Source organism: Engraulis encrasicolus, chromosome 22, assembly GCF_034702125.1.
Source record: "Engraulis encrasicolus isolate BLACKSEA-1 chromosome 22, IST_EnEncr_1.0, whole genome shotgun sequence".
NCBI classification, from domain to species: Eukaryota; Metazoa; Chordata; class Actinopteri; order Clupeiformes; family Engraulidae; genus Engraulis; species Engraulis encrasicolus.
The window spans coordinates 22253046-22278371 of record NC_085878.1 but is presented as its reverse complement, the minus strand read 5'-3'; the positions used below and the strand labels follow the sequence as shown (position 1 = coordinate 22278371).

General features: G+C 44.3%; 1 protein-coding gene across 1 annotated transcript in view; it reads right to left on the bottom strand.

The window, feature by feature from the left end:
- The window catches only part of luzp2 (leucine zipper protein 2), a 111936-nt gene extending 87851 nt beyond the window's left edge, over positions 1 to 24085 (bottom strand). The window contains exon 1 of the mRNA XM_063188990.1: positions 23967 to 24085. Coding sequence (XP_063045060.1) covers positions 23967 to 24028 — 62 coding nt within the window. The 5' untranslated portion in view covers positions 24029 to 24085. The remainder of the gene's footprint in view (positions 1 to 23966) is intronic.
- Positions 24086 to 25326: the final 1241 nt, after the last annotated feature.

Sequence of the window (25326 nt, the reverse complement as noted above, 5' to 3'; positions counted from 1 at the left end):
AAAAAAATGCACTCATATCACGTTGATCAGTTTTGGGAAAGCAAAAATTGAAAAAACAAAAAACCCTTTCCATTGGTGACGTACGCAGAGATGCCCGAGGGCTATATTTAAAGGCTAGACGGTGACCCAGGGGATAAGACAATACAGTGAACGACAGCAGCTTGCGGGATATAAATATGTACTCCCATTCCCTTAAGGGTCGATACAATCAATGCACCCACAGGGGCTCGCTGTCACATTAAAGATGGTGAGTGAGATGCATTAGGTGGGAAAAGGAGAGAGAGAGAGAGAGCTCTGGCTCAGTGGTAATGTGCTGTCCCTTGAGGTGGGCTGGGGGAGGAGGTGAGGGCGGGGAGGGCTAGGTGGATGCGGAGGAGAGAAGGTGGCAGGGGTGCGGCTGAGAGAAGGTGGCAGGGGTAGGGAGGGGGTGACGAGTGACAGACAGGTGCCTTGATTTGAAGATCCTTGTCAGTCACACGCGCTAACAGACCTGTCGCTTTAAGTAAAACACTCCGTCGGCAGATAAATAAGCACGTAACACAAAAACATTTGCCAAAAGGGGTGAAAACCAGAAGGCCCAATCCCCCTCAGTCATTACAGTGATGGACAGAGCAGACAGGGATATTTACACCGACAGCAATAACGGCGATAGACAATAACATATAAAGCCTGAGTCCGACAGACCAGATTTCTGTTTCTGTCTCATAAACGACAGTCCACAACAAAATACAGCCTCTATATCTGTACTAAAGTACTAAGTTGTGTAAAGAAGAAGTAAAACTGTTGTTAATTCAATTACAAGTGGGAGGTTACATAGCTGTAATGACGGTATGTAATATCATACTGCTGGTATTGTAATTACATACAGTACTTCTACTTACCTGTATCCATATTACTGTATTGTTATAAAAGCCCTTCTAGGCACGGGCATTTGAAATTAGCTTTGGCTGCATATTCTATGATGCTTGCTGTTAGGCTGTCACACAACCTACATGTTACCTAACTAAACTAAACTAAACTTCATACAACTCTGGGTTTTTTTTGTCTTTTGTGCCTTTATTTGACAGGACAGTGAAGATGGTGACAGATAGTGAAAGGGAGAGAGAGATCGGGTAAGGTGGGGATTCGAACCTGGGTCCATATACTGTATGTTGCCGATATATGGAACGGGTGTACAGTATTCACCTCTGAATGGGATTTTGTATCATCTAGAGGCAAAATACCTTACGGCTTGCAGCAAACTACACATGTGGGCATGTGTTATCTACATCCCTATCTTTACTCCATTGACATTTTTTGTTTTGAGGGCTTTTGCGAGCCATATGCGCACGCTGTTCAGCCCACAAGGAGGAAGGAACACCCCCACAGACTTGAGCACATCAGAGCTGATTGTTGCCTGCTGCGTTTCCTGATTACTCTCTCGCTGATGACACTGGCGCACCTCTTTCCTGCGGCGCCCCTTTCTTTCCCTCCATCTTTCTTTCTCTGGCTGCACCTGAGCAAGGGTAGGGTAGGGGTGGGGATGGGGGTGGCGTTGGGTGGGAGGGAGGGAGGTAGTCCTGCCGTGTGCCGGAAAACTGGCTCACAGAAAACCTTTTCTGCAGCCTCCTGCGCAGGGGCACATATGTCGGGCTGTTTGTTCACAGGCCAGGCCTGAAAGCAGTGGGGAAGACACCCAGCATGGAGCGTATGCTGTTTCAGTCGCTTCTTTGGAACCGGGAACCGGGATGGAACATTACAGAAGGTTCCAGAAGGGGTGCAGCCTGTCCATTCTACACCTTTAGCGGAAAGGCCTGCTGGCGGCCGTGATGAAGGCTGACCGATGCTACTCCAAGGGCACGAGGCGGGGCGCGCGGTTCAAATTAAAACAGTGGCCTTCTGTCTCCATCGCTGTGCTGTGTATTGGATAGACCACGTTGCCATCAGCACTAGACACACTGGGAAAGCTTTCTTTAAAGTGACCATACCAAGCCTGATGTATATCTTTCCCTGCTGCCACCGCCACAAACACAATAGGACGCTTCCTTTAAAATGACCATAGCCAGGCCGATGAGTATCTGCGGAAATCCATTAGTTGCCTCAGCACTGCTTCTAAACTGCACTGTTTCTCAAGATTGCATCATTCACTTTGACAGTCATTAATACTCACAGGTCTTACCTGAAAAGTCCAGGCGAGCTAAGCTCGCCTCACATCCTCTCAACTGTCTCTCAGTCTGTCCCTCTCTCTGTCTCTCTCTTTCAACTGCATTTGTGATGACAATGCTTTGTGGCAGCATAAATTCATGTATAATTCCTTCTCGGCACTGGGCCGAATCATGGTAAATTTACAAGACATCTGGCCATAGTCAAATTAAATTCAGATTTCTGCATAAACAGTGTCCCGGCCGCGACACAAGCAGCTGCGTGAACTTAAGCAGCTGATCCATCATCGCGGCCTTGTGAGGAGCTCTCGGTGCACATAGAGGGGCCATTTACGCTGCTCTATTGTTCCCCCAGTATCATTTGACTAAGACATTGCTTTCTATTCCCTTATCACAGCAATGAGAGCAAGAGTTATGGTGTGAGGGAACCTGAAAGTGGCCAATGGGTCTATACACTTACAAAGCTATACTCACCCTAATAGCAAATCTTTGTTAGAAGATAGTCTTTTGAAAGAAAAAAAAGTTGGGTAGCTTATGGTTGATTTCCATTAAAGCTGCTATGTAAACTTTAACAAATGATCCTTTTAAAACTGCATGAATTCTTTTCACCTTTAAGCTGCTTGACCTAGAGAGCGGTATTGACTTTGACAGGGGCTGCTGCTGCTGGGGTGGCGGCAGACGGCAGCCATGTGAATTCTGTGAACTTGCTTAAAGGCTTTGCATGTCGGAGAGCACCTTTGTAGTCTAGCAGCAGGGCAAATCCCTGCAAACAAATAATCATTGCTAATCCAGTTAGCGCAGAAAAGTAACATTTTATTATTAGTCTCATGCATTAAGTTAATGGGATTCACACCGCCATGTCACCAAGCCCGACGTCGGCGCTCAGATGTTGTTGTCTGCCAAGGAAAGGCACTTGTGTTGAAGGCGGTTGCATAATGCATTATACAAGGCCTTAGTCACTTAACTCAATGAGTAATCCCACATAGGTGCACTCACCAGCGTCTACACTGTAAACTGTGCTTAACTAGCCCTAATGCGATATTCTTACAAGTAAATAAATAATTTCAGATGTTCATTGGGCTCGTGGTAATAAACAAACACATGTACACACACACATGAACATATACTAACAGTGTAGCTTGTGTGTGTAGTAGCAAATTCTATTGGATTATATAAATGCCAAATGAATCTTTCAGTGACTGGGTAGTCAGATCAGTTAATTCCAGTTTCCTTGCAGATATTACATTTTATATAGCCTAATTCTATTTTATATAATATTTTTGTCGGATGGCGTTATCTTTTCAGTTTCATCAGCCACCATGAAAGCCCCTTTCAAAGAAATCTAATTTCATGCAATGGTGAAAAGTAATATTGTTGCAGATAGGCCGCAAACCATTCATTTCTGGACTCTAATTCTCTAGTGTGGATTGATATCTTTACAGGTTTGTTTAAAAGCATTAGACTGTTGCATAAAGCTTTTAGATTTTCCTTTTTCTCACAAAAACAGCCTTTTGAAAATGGTCATTTTATAGAGAACATTTAATGTGAGGTACATAATGCATTAAGAATGTTAGAACGTAGAATGCACAGCTCATTCAGAATGTTGTGCACAGTGCCCCTTTGTGCTGAATTCTGCTGAAATACTGTTGATGTGTGCTGCTTATATGGCGCTTTTGTGTGTACACAACCACTATTACACATCCACATAACTGTGACGAAGTGATGGGATCACAAGCCTTTGCTGAGGAATATCAGCACGAGGCTAACACACTGTAGGAACATCATGACCTTCATCCATTGCTTTTACTCTGTGTGATTCATATTTAAGTGTTTGTCTTCAAGCATTTATTATGAGTCTTAAAAATAAATACCAGGATTTAAAAGTTTGTAACCTTTTCCTCACACCTCTTGACACGGTATTTAAAAAGGTCACACCACCAAGTTAAACCAGCACAAATGTGTTAAATAGTACATGGTGCCAAGTTAACAGAATGCTTGCAATCTTTGGCCTGTTTATTTAATACCACACACAGGCTGTGATCTGCCACTTGTAATCCATAAACTAATGTTTCTCACAGTTTTCGATCATTGCCAGAAATGCTTAAGCCTTGTTAGGAGCATGATATTAGCCGAATAATTTGGTGTGGAAAAAGTGATTAATAAAAAGCCCCTCGCTGATCATGAGAATTAATCGCTTTATTATCCCCTCCTCCACAAACTCGTGTGAAGAAGATGAAGTGTCAGCTGCATCTTGATTCGAGGCTTTTCGTCATTTTTTGTTTGTTTGAAAAGTGCTCACATCCTCAAGCTGCCTGTCATGCTGTGCTATGTTGTGCTATGAAAGACAATGGAGACGCCGGAGGAGATAAGATGTGTCGAGGTCGTCTGAATGAGGCCTAGCAGGCGGCAGATGGCCAGCTCCACATCGGTGGCACACGCAGTCTCCTGCTGATGGGGCGGGTAGACAGCCATCCATCCATCAGCCAAGCGTGAAACTTTAAATATTATACACACACCAAATCACCCGTGCTGTCAGTCAGTACACACAGGGACGTCGATATAAACATTTCATTGCGGTAGCTTTGGGCTGTGTGTATACTGTGACTATTGTTGCTGCACTGCTGCAGTGTTGCAGTGAGTTGGAAACTTTTATTCCAAGCACAGATGTAAATGTGAGAGCATGTATATTTTGTTTACAGAAGCATAGCAACATGCATAATATATGTATTTGGCCCCTACAGTAAGTACATGTAGCTTCAAAACAAAAATTGTATGACTCAGACAAATTGAATATATGTAGTGCCTCTGCGTGTTTTCCATTCGGTATGAATCGTGGGGTTAGGCTCCATCTGAGATTTGGATCAGTGGCAGTGCAAAGACAGAAAGAGGTCTGTGTCTAATGAATGCAGTCTCCCTATCCCAGCCCTTACACTGTGCTCTCCCTGGCTAGAGCAGGATTTAGAATGCAAAATGCCATGACATTTGGCTAGGATGGCGCACAAAAGGCAACTGGCACATGACAACAGTTTGAAGTGGAGGTACCCTGCTCTCCTGAGGACGGTCCTACATTCACACCAAGCTAAAATGTCACCCTGTTTTAGCTTGGTGCCAACAGAAACCTGTCCAAGGAATTTTTTTCCCCTCTTGCCCTGGATTAGCACAGATTTTTATTTTATTTCATATACAGTAAGCCTGTGTGCATGCAGAAACTATGCTAGTCATTTGAATACCAAATGTCAAATCTGTGTCGTTCTCTTGAGAGTAGCTTTTAGGGTCAGGGTGTATTACTGGTAGTATAATGCAGAGAAGTGAGGCAATTTTCCTACGCAGTCTGAATAATATGAATGCACTAAACTGAAGTTCTATATTAGAGAGGTTGGAAAGAATTGAAATGTTAAATTGACAGTAGATAATAATGAAAAACATTTGCTAAAATAGGCTATTATTATGCTATGCATCTCTGTCCCTGTGATGCCAAGTCAGACTAACCTATGCAAGCAACCATGAGCAAAATTGCCTCTGTAAAATTCATACACAGATTATTTGGTTCATATGTTTGGGTTGAAGTTAAGTGGTGCCAACTCACACAAAAACAGCTTGTGTCTGGTGAATATAGAGTTGTATATCAATACATGAGTTTTAAATTCAATATGGCATAATACTCTCCTCTTTGGGAGGAGACAAAGGATTTGGTAATTAGAAGATAAACCAGATCTACCAAAGTTCCATCAATGAAACCAAAACTATTGCTATCAATACAGTATTTGATATTTCTGATGTCATGAGGAAGTCATTGTCAATTATTACTAAAAGCACACAGATACCCTACACATACATCCTGCGTGCCAAACGTAAAATATAATGAAATGTTTGTTTTAAAGGTCGAACCCATTGAATATCTCGGTTACTGTATATCCAGGAAGATGTATTCAAATTTGTGTGACCCAAATTAAGTGCTCAGTCAGCAGTAAATGAATGTCATCCATGATTTAAATACAGTGACATTTCTTTGTGTTTCTGTTCACATATTCCCGCCTAATTGGACTGACCTATTGGAGAAAGCAGCGAAACAAGCCTACAGTACTATGGCAACAAAGCAGCTTTCTACCTGAAGTTTCATTTCCATAGCAAATGTACTTGACCTCTTCTGCCTCCACAAGTTGCAGAGCAGTTGGAATGTTTGCTGAAGCTTGACATTTCTGAAAAGTTGTGGGCTACACGGTTTTCATTTTAATACCCCAGTCCAAAGTGGCAAATGTGTTCTCTTAGGCGAGTTTAGACTATTGAGCCGAATAATGACATTTAGCATTTTATGCCCGCATAAATTCTCAGAAATGGACGCGTTTATAAGGTTGAATAATATTGATCTTGACAATCAAACAAGCAATGTTAGCTTGTCATCAAATCTAAGCTGAACTTTTTGTTTATTTTAAACACATGGCAGGATAAAGTTATGTGATTACCAATATAAAAGAAAGTTCTGTGGGGCAGTGATGTTTGCGTTTCTAAAACATGTTTGAGAAGCGTTATTTTTCAACAGATGTAGGCCTAACTCTTACGCCTAGCAAGTAATTGTTAAATGCTTATATTTTAATTTTTAGGGCCTTTTTGCCAGGACAGTGGAGGGGAGACGGGGAAGGACCGGAAAATGACCCGGGCCGGACTCAAACAGTAACCCAGTGTAACCCACCATCAGACCACAGCAGGGCCTAAATGCTTATATTTAAAGAGTTCTCGATGAAAGCTGTTTAGTGAATGCATATATGTTGTGATTTAGCTTGACTCATTGGGTTTTCACTGATTTCCTCACAAGACTATTATATTGATAATGGTTTAATATTGTCTTTACACTAACTTGACTTCAAGGGCAACTCAGGCAAAGCCTCACAACACACTGGCCTCCACCTCTCTTTGAAGCGCCTTCCAGTTTTTGCACCCACCCCCCCACACACACACACTTTATACATGCAAAAAAACATCCAACACTATCCTACAATATGCATCTCACATCCAACTCCACTTGCATTTTCAATCTCTCCAACCATAGGCCCAATCTACAGTATGTTTTAGCAGAGACTGAAGAATAGAAAGCAAGCTCTGCCTCTGCCTCTTGCAGACAATCAAAAAAAATGTTCAGATTCAGAGAAAGCCCAGGAAAAACACACCATGCCGTGAAAAATCGCCTACGGAAGAGTGCCCACGGAGGCTGCTGTGATCCACTTTGACATGTGGCTCCACAGACTCGGGCTGCTGAAACGACTCCTGGTGAGCGTGGAATGTCATAAACACTAATGAAACAAGAAGGCCATATCATAGGGGAAGAGATGCGCCAGCCAACTTGCTCGCTCCCTCTCCTGCTTCCTGGCTTGCTCAGTGTTATTTTGGTTCTGTCTTTGTGTGTGTGTGTGTGTGTGCGTGCGTGCGTGCGTGCGTGCGTGTGCACGTGTGGGTGCGTGCATGCATGTGTGCGCGCATTTTTGTCTGCGTGGCGTGTGTGTAAATGTATGTGTATGAGCATGTGTGTGGGTGTGTAGCATGCCTGAGCTTTGGCTGGATAGGAAATGTACCATGTGCGCTCAGGTTCGTTTCCACTTATACACCGTATGCCTGTAGTGAACCAATTAATACATTCAGTGCAGTGATGGATTGCTCTTGGGCACCTGTGTGTGTGTGTGTGTTGTGTGTATGTGTTGTGTGTGTATTATAGTTTACGGTATGTGTGTGCACTGTGTGTGCGTCTGTGTGTGACTCAGTAAAACTGTATGATGTATCTTTGCAGTGTGTGTGTGTGTGTGTGTGTGTGTGTTAGTCACCGTCATCCTGGTACACTCTGTCCTATACAGCTTGGCATGTTTGAAGTGACCCCAGGGTATTTGGTGGCTCACCTGAGTGCTGCAATCATTCGACACACCTGGCGGCAGTGCCCTGACAGGCTAATAGGGCCGCAGTAGCAGATTGTGCCCAAATTTTCACGGGTACTTATCAGTTGCTTGCTAAATGCTTGCAGTCTGGCAAATCCAACTAGCCAATTACCAGTAAGTAATATGTCCTCTGCCAGTACTCTCCTACTTCTACCACAAGGGCTCTGTAAGGTCATAGATGCTAGGATTGTTTATATTTTGCATGTTGTTTGTTTTTCGCTCCCATTAATTTTGAGCGAAGTGTAAACACAAACACCTGTGGACTTAAAATAGCACCTCAGCTGAACGCCTTGTTGCTTAACATCTTCCTTCACACAGAGCCTCTCAGAGCTATAACCTGATAAGCTTACCTGTAAGTCTTGATCTGTCAATTAAGTCCTTTGCACAGATACTATGTTATAACCTCACGGAGGTCGAAACGTCATTATTACCAATGAATAAATAAAAAAGAAGAAAAAATAACTTCAAAAGAAAAATCCAGAGAAGTGTGCGAACCTTTTTTCAAATAATACGTGTTTTTTTGTTCAGCACCAGGGATTGTGCACAAGTGACTCTCTACAAATAACCTCACAATTGGTCACCACAATTGTAATAACAAAGTCTTACTGTGTTACTTAAGGCTCTCAGTAATGTCATATCTGTCTTTTTACTGTATGACGTAGTTGAGTCTTTTCAGCAATGAGTGAACAGGCCCGCCGGCTAGGGTGACCATCTCCGAGACAGGAAAAAGGAGGACATATTTTAGGCCGGGGGGGTTGGAGGTCCTCCCCCAAGAAAATGTGTGTTTCTTAGATGCGATTTCATGCATTTTAATGCACATTTGTCTGGCTTAATGCTGTGCCTTACACCGGACAAGGCACTGAAAAGACGGACGGTCGGTCCTAAAGACGGACGTCTGGCCACCCTACCGCCGGCGGGCCCATCTGTGCAAAGAGGCTACGACCATTTGTAATGTAATACCAGTGCTGCCATGATGGGCTTGAGTGTTTTCAGCAATGTCAGCTTGCCCGTCAACAGCCCCATCTGCATGAAGAGGCCATGCAAGAGACCCCTTTAGGCTTGACATTGTAATATGTGCATGCTACACGCACTGTAATATTGACATATGACTGCTTCATAGAACACGAGACTGAAAACCATCAGCCCTGCACTGCACAACCTACTACAGAAAACCATAAAACCTGGTAGATGAGTAAAGACCCTGCTCTACCATGATCTACCGTTTCCTTCAAAAGGTCTTGCATAGCTCCCTGGGGGTAAAGATAAATCATTTGCATGAAACGTTGGCAGCGTCTCTGCCACACCCCCAGCTTGTTTTTTGACATTGGTTGTCTTTTTTTCCCTCCGCTGTTGTGTGTTGAATAGCATCCTTCACTCCTGATTACTGTTCTATCAGCCTAATGTGCTGTAACGCTCGTCCATCATGCCATCCTTCTCCTTAAAACCTTGACTCCCCGTGTCAGTACTGTGTGTGTTTGTGTGTGTGTGTGTGTGTGTGTGTGTGTGTGTGTGTGTGTGTGTGTGTGTGTGTGTGTGTGTGTGTGTGTGTGTGTGTGTGTGTGTGTGTGTGTGTGTGTGTGTGTCATGTACATGATTTCATGTGTGCGTGTGCGTGTGTACATATGTGTGTACATATGTGGGCGTGTGCTCACACACATACATGTGCTGTGTGCAAGCATGCATGTCACCTTCAAGCAACTGAGAACCAGCATGCTCTTGGCTTCTGACTGGACAGTGATTACGTGTGTGTGTGTGTGTGCGTGCGTGCGTGTGTGCGTGCGTGCGTGCGTGCGTGCGTGTGTCTGTGTGTGTGTGTGTGTGTGTGTGTGTGTGTGTGTGACGATGTGTGTGTGTGTTTTTGCCTCTGTGTGTGTGTGCGTGTGTGTGCGTGTTTGTGCCTCTCTATGTGTGTGTTTGTGTGTGTGTTTGTTTCTCTCTATATGCTGCTCTTCCTGAAACAGTGCTCCCTGCATTGGCATTCACACGAGTGCAGTCCTCCTGTCATCCTGTCAACGCCGTCACCCAGGCGCGGCTCAGCCAAGCGAGCATTCAGACAGGCAGCCCTGGCAAATGGGAGCTGTGGACTTCGGCAACATAACAACACACACACACACACTCTCTCTCTCACACACGCACACACACACCACCTCCTGCCCGGCAACCCTTCGCACCACGGCAACGACAAGACCTCGGCAACCCAAAGGGGCCACATTGAAAGGAATAAACAAACACTCTCCCCTGCTCTGCTCGGCACTCACACGTGAGCTACCCACAGGCTAATGGACATGTGAGCTCTGTAAGACATGCCTCCAATCAGCGCGGAGGGCGTCCATCCTTGATTTGTTTTCCCAACTTAACGGGATGTTGTGTACGCGGTGACACACACAGTGCAAATAAGAGACAGATAATAAGACAGATAAAGTCACTGTCACAGCACAGTACAACCACGCCTTGATGCACTTGTATTAACACCAACAATGGATTCATAGACCAAGGGTGACTGAATCAACTTGACTGAATCAACAACTTAAACAAAGTCGTGAGCTGAACTTTATATATATATATATTTAAATTGACAAAAATTGGGCTTGCACTTGAAAGTCATATTAATTCCACACACTTTTTCCCATCATATATGTTATTTCAAATGTGCCTGATCATATTTGTTTTGCCCATGAGTGTGAGCTGTTTCATTGACCTGGGCCCACTCATGTTCCTGTGACACACCAAGTTTCACATTCAAGTTTTGTTACACTGTACATTAATGGTGTTGGTGGGCCAACTGTAATACACAAAGAAAATGACTCCGCTGGCCAGATTTGGCCCCCGGGCCTCAGTTTGACATCCTTGATCTAGAGCACAAATTCAACAAAAAATACCCCTCTTGTTTTCTCTCTCTCTCTCTCTCTCTCTCTCTCTCTCTCTCTCTCTCTCTCTCTCTCTCTCTCTCTCTCTCTCTCTCTCTCTCTCTCTCTCTCTCCTAAAAAGGCTGTCAAGGAGCAAAAAGATGTGAAGTTATATAACCAAGACTGCTGAAATTGAGAGCGCCAGCCTCAGCCTTGACTGTTTTCCTCTCCTAACGAGTCTTCCTCTGCTCTCTAAACATTTAGTCGACGGGAGAGAAAAAAAACACACACAAACACACAGCATAATGCGGAGGCTACAGTACGAGTTGCCAGAGGGAATTCCTGACCCTCGTGCTATAGTGAGATAAAGCCAAAGACAGAGTGGAGAAATCTGAGCGGCTATGAGTTTCTGTCCATTGTTTGAATTTCTGTGAATGCACACTGCACCTTTACTGGAGGAAATGGGGGTGTTATGTCTTACTCCCCAGTGAACAGCAGAGTGAAGATGAGCTGAGGTGGATTTGTGGTGAAGAAACGGTGTGAATTTGGTGTCTCTCATTTACAAGAGAGAGAGGTGGTGGGGGGAGACTAGAGGGGAAATCGCGAAGGCTATTACAATAGGAAAAACAAAGATAAGCTGCTTCTGCAGCCCGGAAGGAGGCTTTATCTTTTTTTTTTCTCCCTCTTCTTGAGGACCAATGGTCACAAAATGTGCGCTCTCTAGACACACTCCTGGGAAACTTATCGGTGCCAAGTGTCCCCCCCTCGAAATGGCTGCAAAGTGAAGTGGAGAGAGATACGCACTCCAAAAGAACCCACTTCTGTCATCCGAGATGAATTTGGACACGAGAAAATGAAGAGGGAGAGATGAGATAAAAATAACGAAATGCGTCCAAGTGTCATCAGTGCGAGTGTGAGGAAGGGCTGATAAAGATTCAGATGTATGTAGTACTACAGCAGGGAAACACTGATATGACATTTTGAAAACAGTAAAGGAGGGGTTTAAAGGGTAGGCTGTACACAGATGTGAACATCGGCAACATAGGAATGTGTGTGCATGAAAGTTGCACATCCAGTATACAGGCAATAGTGTGTGCACAAAAATCTAAAACTGTGCTATAGTTTGGGGTTTTTTATTTAAAAAGTAGGGTAGGCCTACATTGACAAATCTTTTATCATTCGTATTGCTCTGCCTGTGTGCAAACTTCAATCTGCCGGCTTGTTTATTATTACACTGTGATGCAGTTGTTAATGACAGCACACACTTAGCCTGCACTTGATTTATGAGTATTATTGTTACCTCACTCAACCCAAACTCTTTTCTGAAAAGGCAAGGGAGATTTTCCAGTTCAGTAGTCCCAGTTGAGAAAAAATCCATGAATAAATGAGATATGCTCATTAAATAATATTGGTAGTGCTGCTAGTGAAGACTCAGTCAGAAAAAAAGTCTGGCTTGTGTGCAGGCACAGTACTGTTTTTCACAGTGTGGCAGTTCATGCCTCTCTCCCGGAGCTCTCTAACCTCTCAACCTGTAGCAACAGTTTGGAAAAACAACCCTCTTCCACTGCCAAGATGGTGACAAGGGCTGTATACAGTATCTTCTAGCACATATACGGTGAAGTAGACAGGTTTGAGGTGGGGGAATAGGACATTTTTTAGTCTTGTTCATCATTTCGGTTTGCCTGTGGTTCATCGTTTCAAAGGGTTTGAATCAGCAATCTTTGAACTTGGGCTTGGCTAATTGGCTGAGTTCTGCCTGTCTGTGCTGTGAATTGAGACCCACATGTCTCTTTCCCGGACCTGAACCTTTCCAGAAAGCAAGTTGGGCAATTTCAGATGGTGTATTGACTGAAAATAAAGGATTTGCAGTGCTTTATATTCCGCCAGCCAAGGTCAGAGTAGGTATAAAGTCAGTCACTATGGGAGCTATGTGCATTCTGAAAAGAACATGTGACTTGGTAAGTTTTCTCGGGCTAGACGCAAAGTAATGCTCGTAAGAAGCACCACCCAGTAATTTTCTCGGCTTTTAGCGAAGAAAGCTTTCTCTCTCTGGATAATGGACCATTCGCAATTTAAAGTCGATTTTGCCCCACGGTGGTATTCAGTATAGAACGCTGAAGCAGGTATTAGTTATTATGTCCTGGTATGTGCACTTTCATAATTGGGGTTGTCGTATTTTATGTGTTTACTTGATTTATTTATGTGCGGCTGTATTTATTTGTAAAAGCACCATTTTCCCGCTCATTACTAACTCTTACAAAGCTGTCTGGCTGTATGCAATGCCACGTTTCATTTCATTTAAGTGCCTTGCTACCGGGGCTTTGAAACACAGCCTGCGATCTCAGTCAATAGATTCGGTATCAAAAGGGGTTGAAATTTTTGCCAATGCTAAAGCAAGGCAATAATGTATTCATTTAGGTCACTCGGAGGTCGAAGCATGATAAATGAGTGGATGTGGTCTTTGCTAGATTTCATACTAGCGTACAGTATTGACGATTCCTCTCAAATAGGTCTATATTAAGACAGTACAAACTAGCGATCAATAGCCTGCTTCCAATTAAGTGAAATAGAGGTTACACAACACTTTTGGTCACTTGCATCCATTGTGAATTCTATTATCAGTATCCAACTTGTTTTTTTTCCCCTTTTCTTTCTCTATCACCCTTCCTCAAAGGCTGTTCGGCTGGGAACAATCTGCTCTGTTGTGTGTTCAGAGTTGAGTGAGCCCAAAAAATCACTAAAAAATCCTCTTCAGTTGGTCTGGAATCGATAGCATGTATGGTCTCTTCGAGCTCCGCCAACTTAAGGTTTGGACTTTGTTAAGCGAGAGAAATGAACAAGATTGTAAGGCAGTTCCTTTGGTGCCCAACCTAATTAATAATTTCTGCTCCAGGTATTTAGGATCAGTAGCACAATAATGATGTTAAATGCACAGACCCAGCCTCTTGGCCAGAGACCTCAGAGGTTTTGAAGTATGAAAGCCATGGAAGAAACTGTATAGTTGAAAGAAAATAATGGCAAGGTGTATTTTTAAAACATCCAGCACCATGATTGTAACATGGTGAAATCCCTGGGATAGAGGGCAAAAGAAGTTGAGAGGGGAAAGAGAAATGAATTGCCCCAGTAGCGATGACCACAAAGGTGAATCATAGTTCATGTTCATCCCAGCAAAGCGTTTCTAACCTCAGGGCAAACCTCAAAGTCAAGCAACAGCCCCCACTGTCCTTTGGCCTGTGGAGTCCTTCCTGGAATTGCTAGAAGACAGAGAGGCCTGGCAACATACGGTTCAGTATATAGTCTATAAGCTGTGTACATGGTAGCTTTGTTTTCATAGCTCAGGGCAAAAAGGCTTTTTTAAAGTTTATTTATTTATTTTTGAAAATGTGTATTATTTATGATTTTTCTTTTGTTCATGCCCAACCCAATTTCTCATCGGCCTCTTTAATCTCTCTAATCAGTGGTGAGCCACGCCCGTGAGCGTTTCGCCTTTTACCGTGGGGGACCAATTACGGCCCATTAGAAAGGGAGCAAGACAAGGAATGGTTTGTGGGGCCATGTGAAGGAATGGGGGAAGAAGAGGAAAAAAAACAAGAGACACGATCACAATTTAGATAGCGGGAGGTGATCAAGTACTGAGCCGCTAGACAGAAAGCAGGCGTTTGTGCTGCTGTCGTGCAGTTTTATATTTTCCGCTTAGTTTTCACTGTTCCAAGTGTTCACGGTCAGTGTGGCTGTGCTAATCATTCGGGCCCTATAGCAGAAAATATTATCACACCATAACAAAAACAAAATCAATTCCTTCAGTTGATCCTGTAAACAGTAGCACAAGATCTAGACATTATTCTAAAGAATTATACTCGTCATGGAGGTTTCCCATCGATAGTGCCTTATGACCTGATTAAGGGGCATACGAATAGTTAATGTTCAAGTGCACTTGTACTGGTGGCCAAGTTAGATTTTCCCATGACGTCGGCCCCTATTCAGCCAGCCCATCAGGTTGTGTTTTTCTAAGCCAGTCACAAGTGGGACTACGTGACTCCAATATTGCGGGACTTGCTCACTCACAGTATAAAACACTGCATCGTCCTTCCAAAGAAGTGCCATGTCATTGTCAATGTCATTAAGTGTCACCCTCGATTTCGGAAAAAAGGCACTTGGGTTCCAAGGGGCCCGGATTGAGGCTGATGGCTTGATTGATGGGAGAATAAAAATAACTAACAGCCAGGCCATGTATTCACATGCCCCCCTCGCTGGCCTCTAACCCATCCTCCTGCAGCCCTACCTAAGAGTACACACACGCACGCACGCTCGCGCACACACACAAACATACAGGCACACGCACTCACACAGAGATGTGCGTTGAATAGCACACTAACTCATACACAGACACTCACAGATTCACACACACACACACACACACACACACACACACACACACACACACACACACACACACACACACACACACACACACACACACACACACACACACACACACACACCCTGAAGTACATACACACATACACACACTATCTCAAATTCACACTCAAAAGAGACACATTTCCAGGGTTACAAAAAAAAGGTTTTTGAGTGACAAGCACCAGTGTTTCTCTCGAGAGAAAGTCAAGGTTATTTTAATAAAAAAACAACAATCAATAAGACAAAGGAACAATGGGTCAATACAAATCCTGCTTGTGGGGTAATCTCTGAACAATTCCACTAGACAAGGGCAAAATAAAACCCTTCTTTCGTTTTTCAGTGGCTTTATCACCATGTAAATTAACTCAGGGTGAAGTATTTGATGGATCAAGTCATAAAAACGGCCGTTTTCATCACTCTTAGGCGAAGATAATGCTGAATGCATCCCTCCAAGTCATAATACTATATGCAGCTTTGTAAAATATATGCTGTATTGTTCTGCTTGGTGTCTTTGGAAAGGTGCCTATTTCACCTGTAACCGAAAGCATTGTGAGGAAAAATAGAAACCCAAACAGAAACAAATATATTACACTCTTGCCCATGCATACAAAAAATGTATATACTGTATAGTACAAGGAATTAAGACGACAAACAAACCACAGGAAACAAAATGTAACATTTACAGACTGCCTTAGAAGCATCTTGTTAAGTTCAAATCCAATAAAAAAGTGATGTGGGGTCGTACCCCCACCACACACACAAACACAAACATACACACATACACATATACTCATTGCGATTCCTGCCACACTTGTCTTTTGTTGTTGTATGTGTTACATGCGTGGTCTCCGGGCTAACAGTGGCAGGGCAGCTGTTTAAAGCAACTCATTGACAAAGGAGACGGGCAGAGGCGGTCATGAATTGTGCAGGCAGTACAACACAGGGTGGCTATAAACGAAAGCACAACTCATCGTAATTCATCGACCTCCATCTCGGGGAAAAAAGAGAAACTACAAAAGGCGAAGGGAAGGAAAAAGCAACAGCGAACACAAGACACCTTTAAAAGGGTATCGCCTTCCCTTCCCTTTCCCTTTCCCTTTCCCTGCCTTTCCTTTCCTTTCCTTTCCATTCCATTCCTTTCCTTTCCTTTCCCTTTCCCTGCCTTTCCGTTCCTCTACATTCCATTCCTTTCCTTTCCATTCCCTGTCTTTTCTTTCCATTCCATTCCTTTCCTTTCCTTTTTTCTTCCTTCTCATCCCTGCTTGCCTGCCACCTGCTGTGAGCCGCTATGCTGGAGTGCCGTGCAGTGTGTGTGTGTGTGTGTGTGTGTGTGGGTGCGTGTGAAGAGAAAACCACCTAAGAGCCCGGCGGCCACAGGGGACGGTGGTAGACGTGGTGGTGAGCGGGAAACGCTGCACTCTTGCGAAGCTCGACGCTCGACGCTCACCATACCAGGCCCCTTGATGTCACCAGGGATTCGCCATTAGCATACCCCAGGATGTCGGAGCACTGCTGCCAATCAAGTTCAGCCATCTGCGAATAGATTATTTTAGCCAGAAAATATTCTTCTCATGTCACATAATTCCGGAGATCATTTTCTCCGGGAATGGAGAGAGTTAGCTTTGTTGCAGCCAGTATTTCAAGGATTGGAAGGATGCTCTTTGTGTGAAGAGCCACATTTCAGTCCAGTTGAGCATTTGAGTACAGAGAGAGAGATAGGACCAAGCTCCCCTCCCACCAGCCAGAACCACCTCCCACCCCACTCCTTCTACTCGGAGCAGAGCTCCAAAAACCAACCAATTTCACACAAGCATTGGAACGAGAAGAGCTCCTATCATCGTAGGCCAAAGTGTGTGCAAAGACTTCAGTCACCTACTGGAGTCCAACACATCACATTCAGCTTGCCTGCTCGCTTGCTGGCGAGACATGATCATGTTGTATGCGTGTGGTGGCATTCAGGTTCTCGTCACGGGGTGCCTCTGTTATGGTATGTCGTGTTGATTTAATCACGGCTGAAGATTAATGGAGACTTTTCATCTGCCATTTCAAAAGAGTGTTGTTTATTTTTTTTCCTTGGTCGTTCTTCTCTGCTGCTGATGCAGTGTGATCTGAGGTTCGTGTGGATAAAGTGTCACTATTCTTCTGCCAGTTTCGATTGCTGAGGTTTGATAAACACAATGCACTTGAAAAGAATTAAAAGTTACTGTGCGCCTTGACAACAGAGTCAGAGAAATGTTTCACACAGATCTGAAATCCATTTTCACACGCCCGTTTCCAAGGGAGGGGAAAAGAAAAAAAACTTGAGTTGCCTTTTAAGCTGTTTCTTTTCAGTGAGTGGAAGCCCATTAGATGTGTGCCACTAATGTCACCCTCACGCAGGGATTCTCAACTCTCTCTCTCTCTCTCTCTCTCTCTCTCTCTCTCTCTCTCTCTCTCTCTCTCTCTCTCTCTCTCTCTCTCTCTCTCTCTCTCTCTGTCTGTCTCTGTCTGTCTCTCTCACGCACACACACAGAGACCTACAGTGTGCCTCCCTCAACCTCTTTCCAGTATTAGTCCCCAGGGGATATTTATTTATCGTAGCCTTTAAAATCCTATTACACTGTTTATTATTCTGTGCAGCAAACAGAACACATTCCCACTACCATTGTAATGTATATTGATCTGCCTTTATGGCCTGTATCGTAATACCAGGTTGTCTGTTCTGCATGGTTCTCACTCATATTTCAGCATCATCAAGTGAGCCAGATGAGAAATGGAAGTGGTTCCAAGTGTACAGTTCAATTTCGTAAAGCAATGCAAGGAACTCGGCGGTGAGCTGCAAAACATCAATGTGGTGGAGCCAGAAGACTATTAGCATGAGATTATTATTTTTACTCGAGAAGCTAATGCAGATATTGGCATCTTCCTGATGCGGCCATAAATTCATGTTGTCATCAGCACAAATTAGAACATCTTTTTGACTGGGCTCGAATTATCTCGGAAAGGCGGGGGTTCTGATTGCAATCCCTCTCAGTTGTCATGTCGCCAATACAGCCGCTATGGTACATGGATTACAGTGTGTTCCGTGAATTCCAATTATCGGCTGATCTGATGGGCTCCATAACAAAAAAAAGAGTAGATACCAGGCAGAGGCATACTTTTATCAGTACAAGAATTTTGGAAATTAAATTTAGTGTTTCTGTTTCCTTTTAAGATGTTCAACAAGTTTTTTATATGTAACTCAAAGAATGTCAAGGTATTTTATTTCCAACGGCAGACTTTTCTGTCTTACTGACACACCCAGCCAAGGCCAGCCCGAGGCATATGCAAACTATGCGATGGCTTAGGGCCCCAATGCCACCAGGGCCCCCCCCTGTTAACGGCAAAGTTCCAGGAAGGAATTAACTCTCCATCATTTTCCCTAGTTATCTATTTCTTTCTCATGTATCACTTATAGCTACAATGGAAGCAGGAGCCATTATATATCGGGGGACACGTCGATGACAGTGGGTACGACGTCATTTTTTATGTACCACTTTTAATTGTAAAAACCCTACAATAAACACAGAATCTAATGAAGAGTAATACTGTTGAAGCAAGCCAAAGATGTTCCTTCATAATAAATGGCTTTTCGTTTAAGAAATTTTGCTCCAAGAAGTACAGTGCATGATGGGTACACAATCTACAGACAGCCTACCTATGTTCTTAGCTTCTACCCCTCGCTCGTGCAAGTAGGCCTAAATGAAGCTTATGCAGCATCTGCTGCTGAGTAGGTGGTGGTATTGGTGGGCAAGGGTAGGGGGATTTTGCTTAGGGCCCCATAAAGGCTTGGGTCGGCCCTGCACCCAGCAGTATAATTTAGTATTTTAGACATACCGTATATCAGATGAGATACAATTGGCAATGGCAATTTCCATCAGGTGGCATTAATAAAACAACCTTGTGCGGTACAACAAAGCCATACTTTTCTACTTTGTATCCCCTCTCCTCAGAGGGAAAAAATGACAAGAGTTTTAATTTTGAACACTTTGAAACTTCAAAGAAAAACCTTGAAAACATTTTTAAAAATTCCATTAAAAACATTTATGGTGGTGAGACAGGCCTTCTACCAGCAATAAAAAATATATATAAAATCACTGCAGGCATACCTACAAGCCCAGGTGCCTTTCCTCTCCACAGCCCTGCCCCTGACACATCAAGGGGTCTGTCAGAAAAGCGGCTTGCTATTTTTCCCTTCTTGACCCCCCGCCCCCGGAGATTCACTATACTTGCCCAGGTTGAACTTCAGAGAGCAGGTGAGTGTGGCAGGTGAGCTTTATGGTGTGTGAGCTTTATGGTGTGTGTGTGTGTGTGTGTGTTTCTTTGTGTGTGTGTGCGCACGAGCATGTGCGTGTGTGTGTGTGTACATGCATGTGGGTCTGCACGTGCATGTGTGTGTGCGGGTGCGCGTGCGTGTGTGTATTCATGTGTGCGTAAGCAATCTCCACCCCCCCAATTGAAAGACGCCCAGACAGCATACTATACTATCCTGGCATGCTGCTCTCCAGAGGGTTAATTCCCTCTCCTTTTGGCTGGGACTCCTCTGCTCTGCTCTGCTCTGCTCTGCACGCTGGGCTCGCATATCTACTGGAGACTGCTGACTACAGCATCGGGGGAAATAAACATGCCAAATGGGCCATCTCTGCTTCAAACTAATCACAAGCTGCGAGCAGCGTACCATTAGTAGAGTATACACAGGAGGAGCTGCCCAAGCAGCACCTTGCCTACCGCACATTCTATGCTACGCTTTCCCAACCGCTCGCAAACTTCCACACCAAAAAGGAAGGCAACAGGCAGACAGGTTAATTGTAGGTGAAAGTCATTGTTTTGGATCAGGGCTCCCAGGTTTTTAATGTCTCATTCTATGGAAGAGTGCCGAAGCAGCACCTTGCCTACCGCATCTGGGTGAGGCTACGCTTTCCCAACCGCTCGCATAGTTCCACACCAAAAAGGAAGTCAACAGGCAGACAGGTTAATTGTATGTGAATATCATTGTGATGAATCAGGGCTCTCAGGTTTTTAATGTCTCATTCTATGGAAGAGGACGGAGGAGAAAGAGGAGGAGGATCTTGTGTTCACATAATGTCAAGGGGCAAGAAGAACATTAGCCCAACTGATGACAGTCACAACCATTAGTCTACTGGGGAAGAATGTAAAGTGAGCTAATGTTAGTCTGTAATCCCCTCCACCCCCCTCAATGGAGAGATTATACCAAGTTCGTTAGACCGTGCAGGATATTCAGCATTGCACCGTGAAGAGATTGGTCCCCAAGTCTTTTGCACAAAGGCTAAATTGAATTCCCTTTCACTTTCCCTAAGCCTGAGAGTGAATAGAGCTTCAAGGGAATATCCAAGCCATTAATGGGTGTGACTCCTTGTCACACTCTCTGACACCACAGAATGATACACCTTTGCTTTACACACACATACGTGCGCACAGAGGCATATACACACATGTGCACACGCACACACACACACACACACACTCTCTCTCACACACACACACGCACAGATTAAGCTATCTAGCCCACCACGCCTTGAGACAAAGCCCATATCATTCTAAAATAAGACACCAGTCCTCAGAGCAGTGTGATATATTTACATTTCACATGTAAATAGTCTGTGGAGCCACACAGCCAGCCGCGCTTCCCATTTCCATTTATACATATTCAGAGGATGTCAACATCAATTTGCCTGAGCTGTTTGACACCACAGTGTCACGTTAAGTGTCCCACAGTGTCACAGAAAGAGCATTCGAGTCTAAAATATCATAGTTCATTTCACAGGATCACACTTGCCTCCAGAGGCAAGTGCAACAAAATCATCAACCTTTTCCCCAAAGTCACTCATACATTCAGTACATACATGGATGTACATCTACATTACTGTCCACAAAACTCAACATCCAGACCTCAAGACCCATGACCTTAATTATAATTCTTTAGTTGCCTGTACAACACTGCACAGCATGAAAATGCAAGACGAAAGTATCAAAGGGTTTAGTAAAGCATGCCCCTACAATACCGATTCCAGCAGAGATGATGTTGTGTTTACTGTAAACAAAAGTAAACACAACACTGCATCACCTACAGTGCACTAAGTTTGTTTTGCAGCCCTCTCTTTCTACTTTGTGAAGCTTACTGTAACCTACTTACAGTAGATGGATGACGAGCGCTACTATGCATTCATCCTATGCCAAGTTCTAAAATCTGCTGAGGGAGAGACAGGAGTAATTAAAGGTAGGATATGTGCTCTGTAGCATAGTTGTCACAGAGACGGGACGCACCTGTCACTCACACACATCACTCTGGTCAGTGGTGTGTCTGTCTACCATTCGAGAGTCACGCTGAGTCCATTAAACTCCATTTTAATGACGACGTGTCAGCTGGCCAGATGCACGTTGACTGGCAATTGAAACGGCTCATTTTCACATTGGTTTTATAGGGAGGAAGTAATATACTGCCACCTTTAATTACCTTGCCAGAGCAGGTGGTATTTTTACAGTATGGTTTCTGGTTTGTGGACACCTAAATGAGATGCGACTGATGGAGAGGACCGTTAAGTTTGAATGTCTTTTTTTTTTACCGATAAAAGCACTACAGGTACATATTTGCACATCTGGGCCATTCTCGGTTATTCACTTATTTGATGTGTTGTGCTGTGCTGTGTTGTGTTGTGTTGTGTTGTGCTGTGTTGTGCTGTGCTGTGCTGTGCTGTGCTGTGCTGTGCTGTGTTGTTTTGTGTTGCATTGCATTGTGCAGCATTGCACTATGTTGTGTTGTGTTGTGTTGTGTTGTGGTATGCTGTCCTGTATTGTGTATACAGTACAGTATGCATTTGTGTGTTTGTTTGATTTTATGTACATACATGTGTGCCAATGATTATTATATTATCCCTCTGTTTGAAAACTTTTGTTTTTTGGTGGTTGCATTCGTTTAAAATTATGGCTGTGTCGCCACATATCCAAAACCCCAGCCATCTGTTCACTGGAGCGCTAAACATGAAAGCATTCCCTTAACCTTCTGCTGACACAGGAATACCATGCGGGACAATGTCCAAAACACTGACCACAGCATCGGATTATTCTCCTTAACAGTCCCCCCATTGCTTTACAGTAGCAGAACCACAAACAATTTTGAACCTGTTTAAAAACAGAGAACTTAATATTGTACCTCCAAACATTCTCATAAATGCAATGCAGTGGAACAAGAAAAGAAAAGAATCATATGAATAGCACATTCAAATGAAAATAAACATACACTGTGTAGCATTTGGCAATGCAGATGTACATTAAGCAGTAAGCTGTAGACAGGTTTTTTAAGGGTTGTCGTAAATTCGCCATTGTTCCATTTGTCGTGCCCACATGGAAATAATTGTGCATATGTGGATGAGAGAGAAAGTGTGAGATAGAGTGAGAGAGAGAGAGAGAGAGAGAGAGCAGGTGTGGAGAGGAGTTGGTGGGAGGGTGGCTTTGTTTGGTGTGCATCCAAGCTGCTTGCTCTGCATAGCATTATCATTGGGGAGACTGGCTGGCGTGCAGGAGAAATATGGCAAGCAGTAACTGTGACAAACTAGCGATGTAAAAATGTCCCATAAACCGTTTGAAAGAGAGAGAAAAGGAAAGTGACATGTGGAAATCATGTTTCAGAACGTCAAAAAGTCGTGAGATTTTATCAATGGTTCAATTAATCATTAATCTCTGAGTAGAGCCACTGCATGTGCATGACTCCTCCTTTTTTCGCCCTTTCTCTCTTCTTTTCTCATCCCCAGAAATCTTCCGCAGCATTACTCTACACACACATACACGCTCACACACACACACACGCACATTGCCACACACACACACATAGACTCCCCCCACACACACACACATACAGCCCCCCACACACCCTGCGCGACACACACACACACACACACACACACACACACACACACACACACACACACACACACACACACACACACACACACACACACACACACACACACATATACAAACACTGTCTCAGTCTCTTACAGACACAGACACACACAAGCGTGCATACACACACACACACACACACACACACGATTTCCTCTGGCCAGTTTGCCAAATGACTAAAACTTGCTCCTTTCAATGAGCATTCTCTGAACTCCCATTCAGTCAAAGCAGCTGGAATATTTCAGTCAATTAATCACCTTGACTGAATGAACAAGGGGGGGCAGCTCTTCAGTGAAGCAACACGAAATGAAACGCAGACACGGGAGTGCAGCCGGAGAAAGAGAGGAGGAAAGTTGGGTGCATAATAGTCCTCTTTTTTCCCCCTTCTCTTTCGCCTTTTTTTCTTCATCACTCTCGCTCTATCTCAATCTCTCTCTCATTCTCTCTCTCATCTCTGTCTCTCTACTCACTCAAAGCACAACATACAGATATCCTTGTGCGACAGCAGCCAGAGCCAGCCAACAGCACTGAACACAGACAGAGATTCATATCAGACATTAGCCAAGGCAAGGCTACTGCGCCGGCTGCTTCCCCTCTCTCCTCTCCTCTTCTCCTCTCCACTCCTCTCTTCTCCCCCTCTCCTCCTTCAAAGCCAGACTATGAAGCAAAAGAGAAATCACTGCGCTTTTTCTCCTCCTTACCTGGTGTTGAGGCTGAAGGCAGGGCAAAGGAGTAGCAGGCAAACAGCTTGGATGAATTTCATAGCTTTGTCTTCTTGCGCTGGTGTGTTCTCTCCGCTCGCCGCGTCTCTCTCTCTCTATCTCCCTCTCAGCCCTCTCGACTGCACGCTTTTCCTCTCTCTGGCGGTTGGCTCCCTCTCTCTCTCTCTCCCTCCCTCTCTCTCTATCTCCCTCCCTCTGCCTCCCTCTCTCTCTTGCCTGCTCGATCGTTCTCTCACTAGCGCACACGCACACCCCCGAAGACACACTCGCGCACTCACACACGCACACACATTCTCTTTCTCTCTCTCCCTCTCTCTTGCTTTCTCTCGCTCTTGCTTCTTCACCCCCTCTTTCTGTCTCTCTCTCACACACACACTCTCTCTCTCTCTCTCTTTCTTTCTCTTGCTTTCTCCTGACAGATGCAACACAGTGAGCTTGGCGAGAGGGAGGTTCTTTGGCTTTAAATAACAGGCCGGGAGACGGACAGACTTATTAATGGGCAGAAACAGGAGGGGCAGGGATCCAAGGAGAGGAGCGCTGGCTGATTTGAGATGGCGATGTGATGTCAGCACCAATTCAGCCACTGGCTCTCAGGGCTCTTTTTTCCCTCTCTTTCCTTCTTCTTTTTTCTTTTTCTTCATCTTTTCTTGCTCTCTCTGTGTCTCTGTCTCTGTCTCTCTCTCTCTCTCTCTCTCTCTCTCTCTCTCTCTCTCTCTCTCTCTCTCTCTCTCTCTCTCTCTCTCTCTCTCTCTGTGTCTCTGTGTCTCTGTCTCTCACTGTCTCTCTCTCTTGCTTTTTTCTTTCGTTCTCTTTTTCTCTGTGTCTCAATTTCATCTCTCTCTCTCTCTCTCTCTCTCTCTCTCTCTCTCTCTCTCTCTCTCTCTCTCTCTCTCTCTCTCTACCCCCACTCTCTCTTCCTCTCTTTCAAGCCCCCACTCCCGGACTCCCTGCCCCCACCCCCCCTGTGTTGTGTGATGAATTTCGGGTAATGCATTCTCCCCCGATATCAATCAGGCAGCGTTATTACCAGCAGCGCGGAGGGGGGGACAACGGGGGCGATTATCAGGCCACACGTAAACCAGGGTCACTCCGGAAGAGAGGAAGAAGACGCCGGCTAAATGAATGACTCCTCTGCCCGATTATGCATTGATGAGGTGTTCATTAGGTTGTCATTTTTGGCCCGCGCTGTCCGTCACGCTAATTGATGCCATATATCTCCCCCCCTCCTTTCTCTTTTCACATTGTTTGATAAGAAGGTTGGGGGGAAGGGCTTTGATGATAAATAGTACCCCCGCCATGTCATCCACCCTCTGGTTTTCTCCCACTCTGTCTTTGTTTT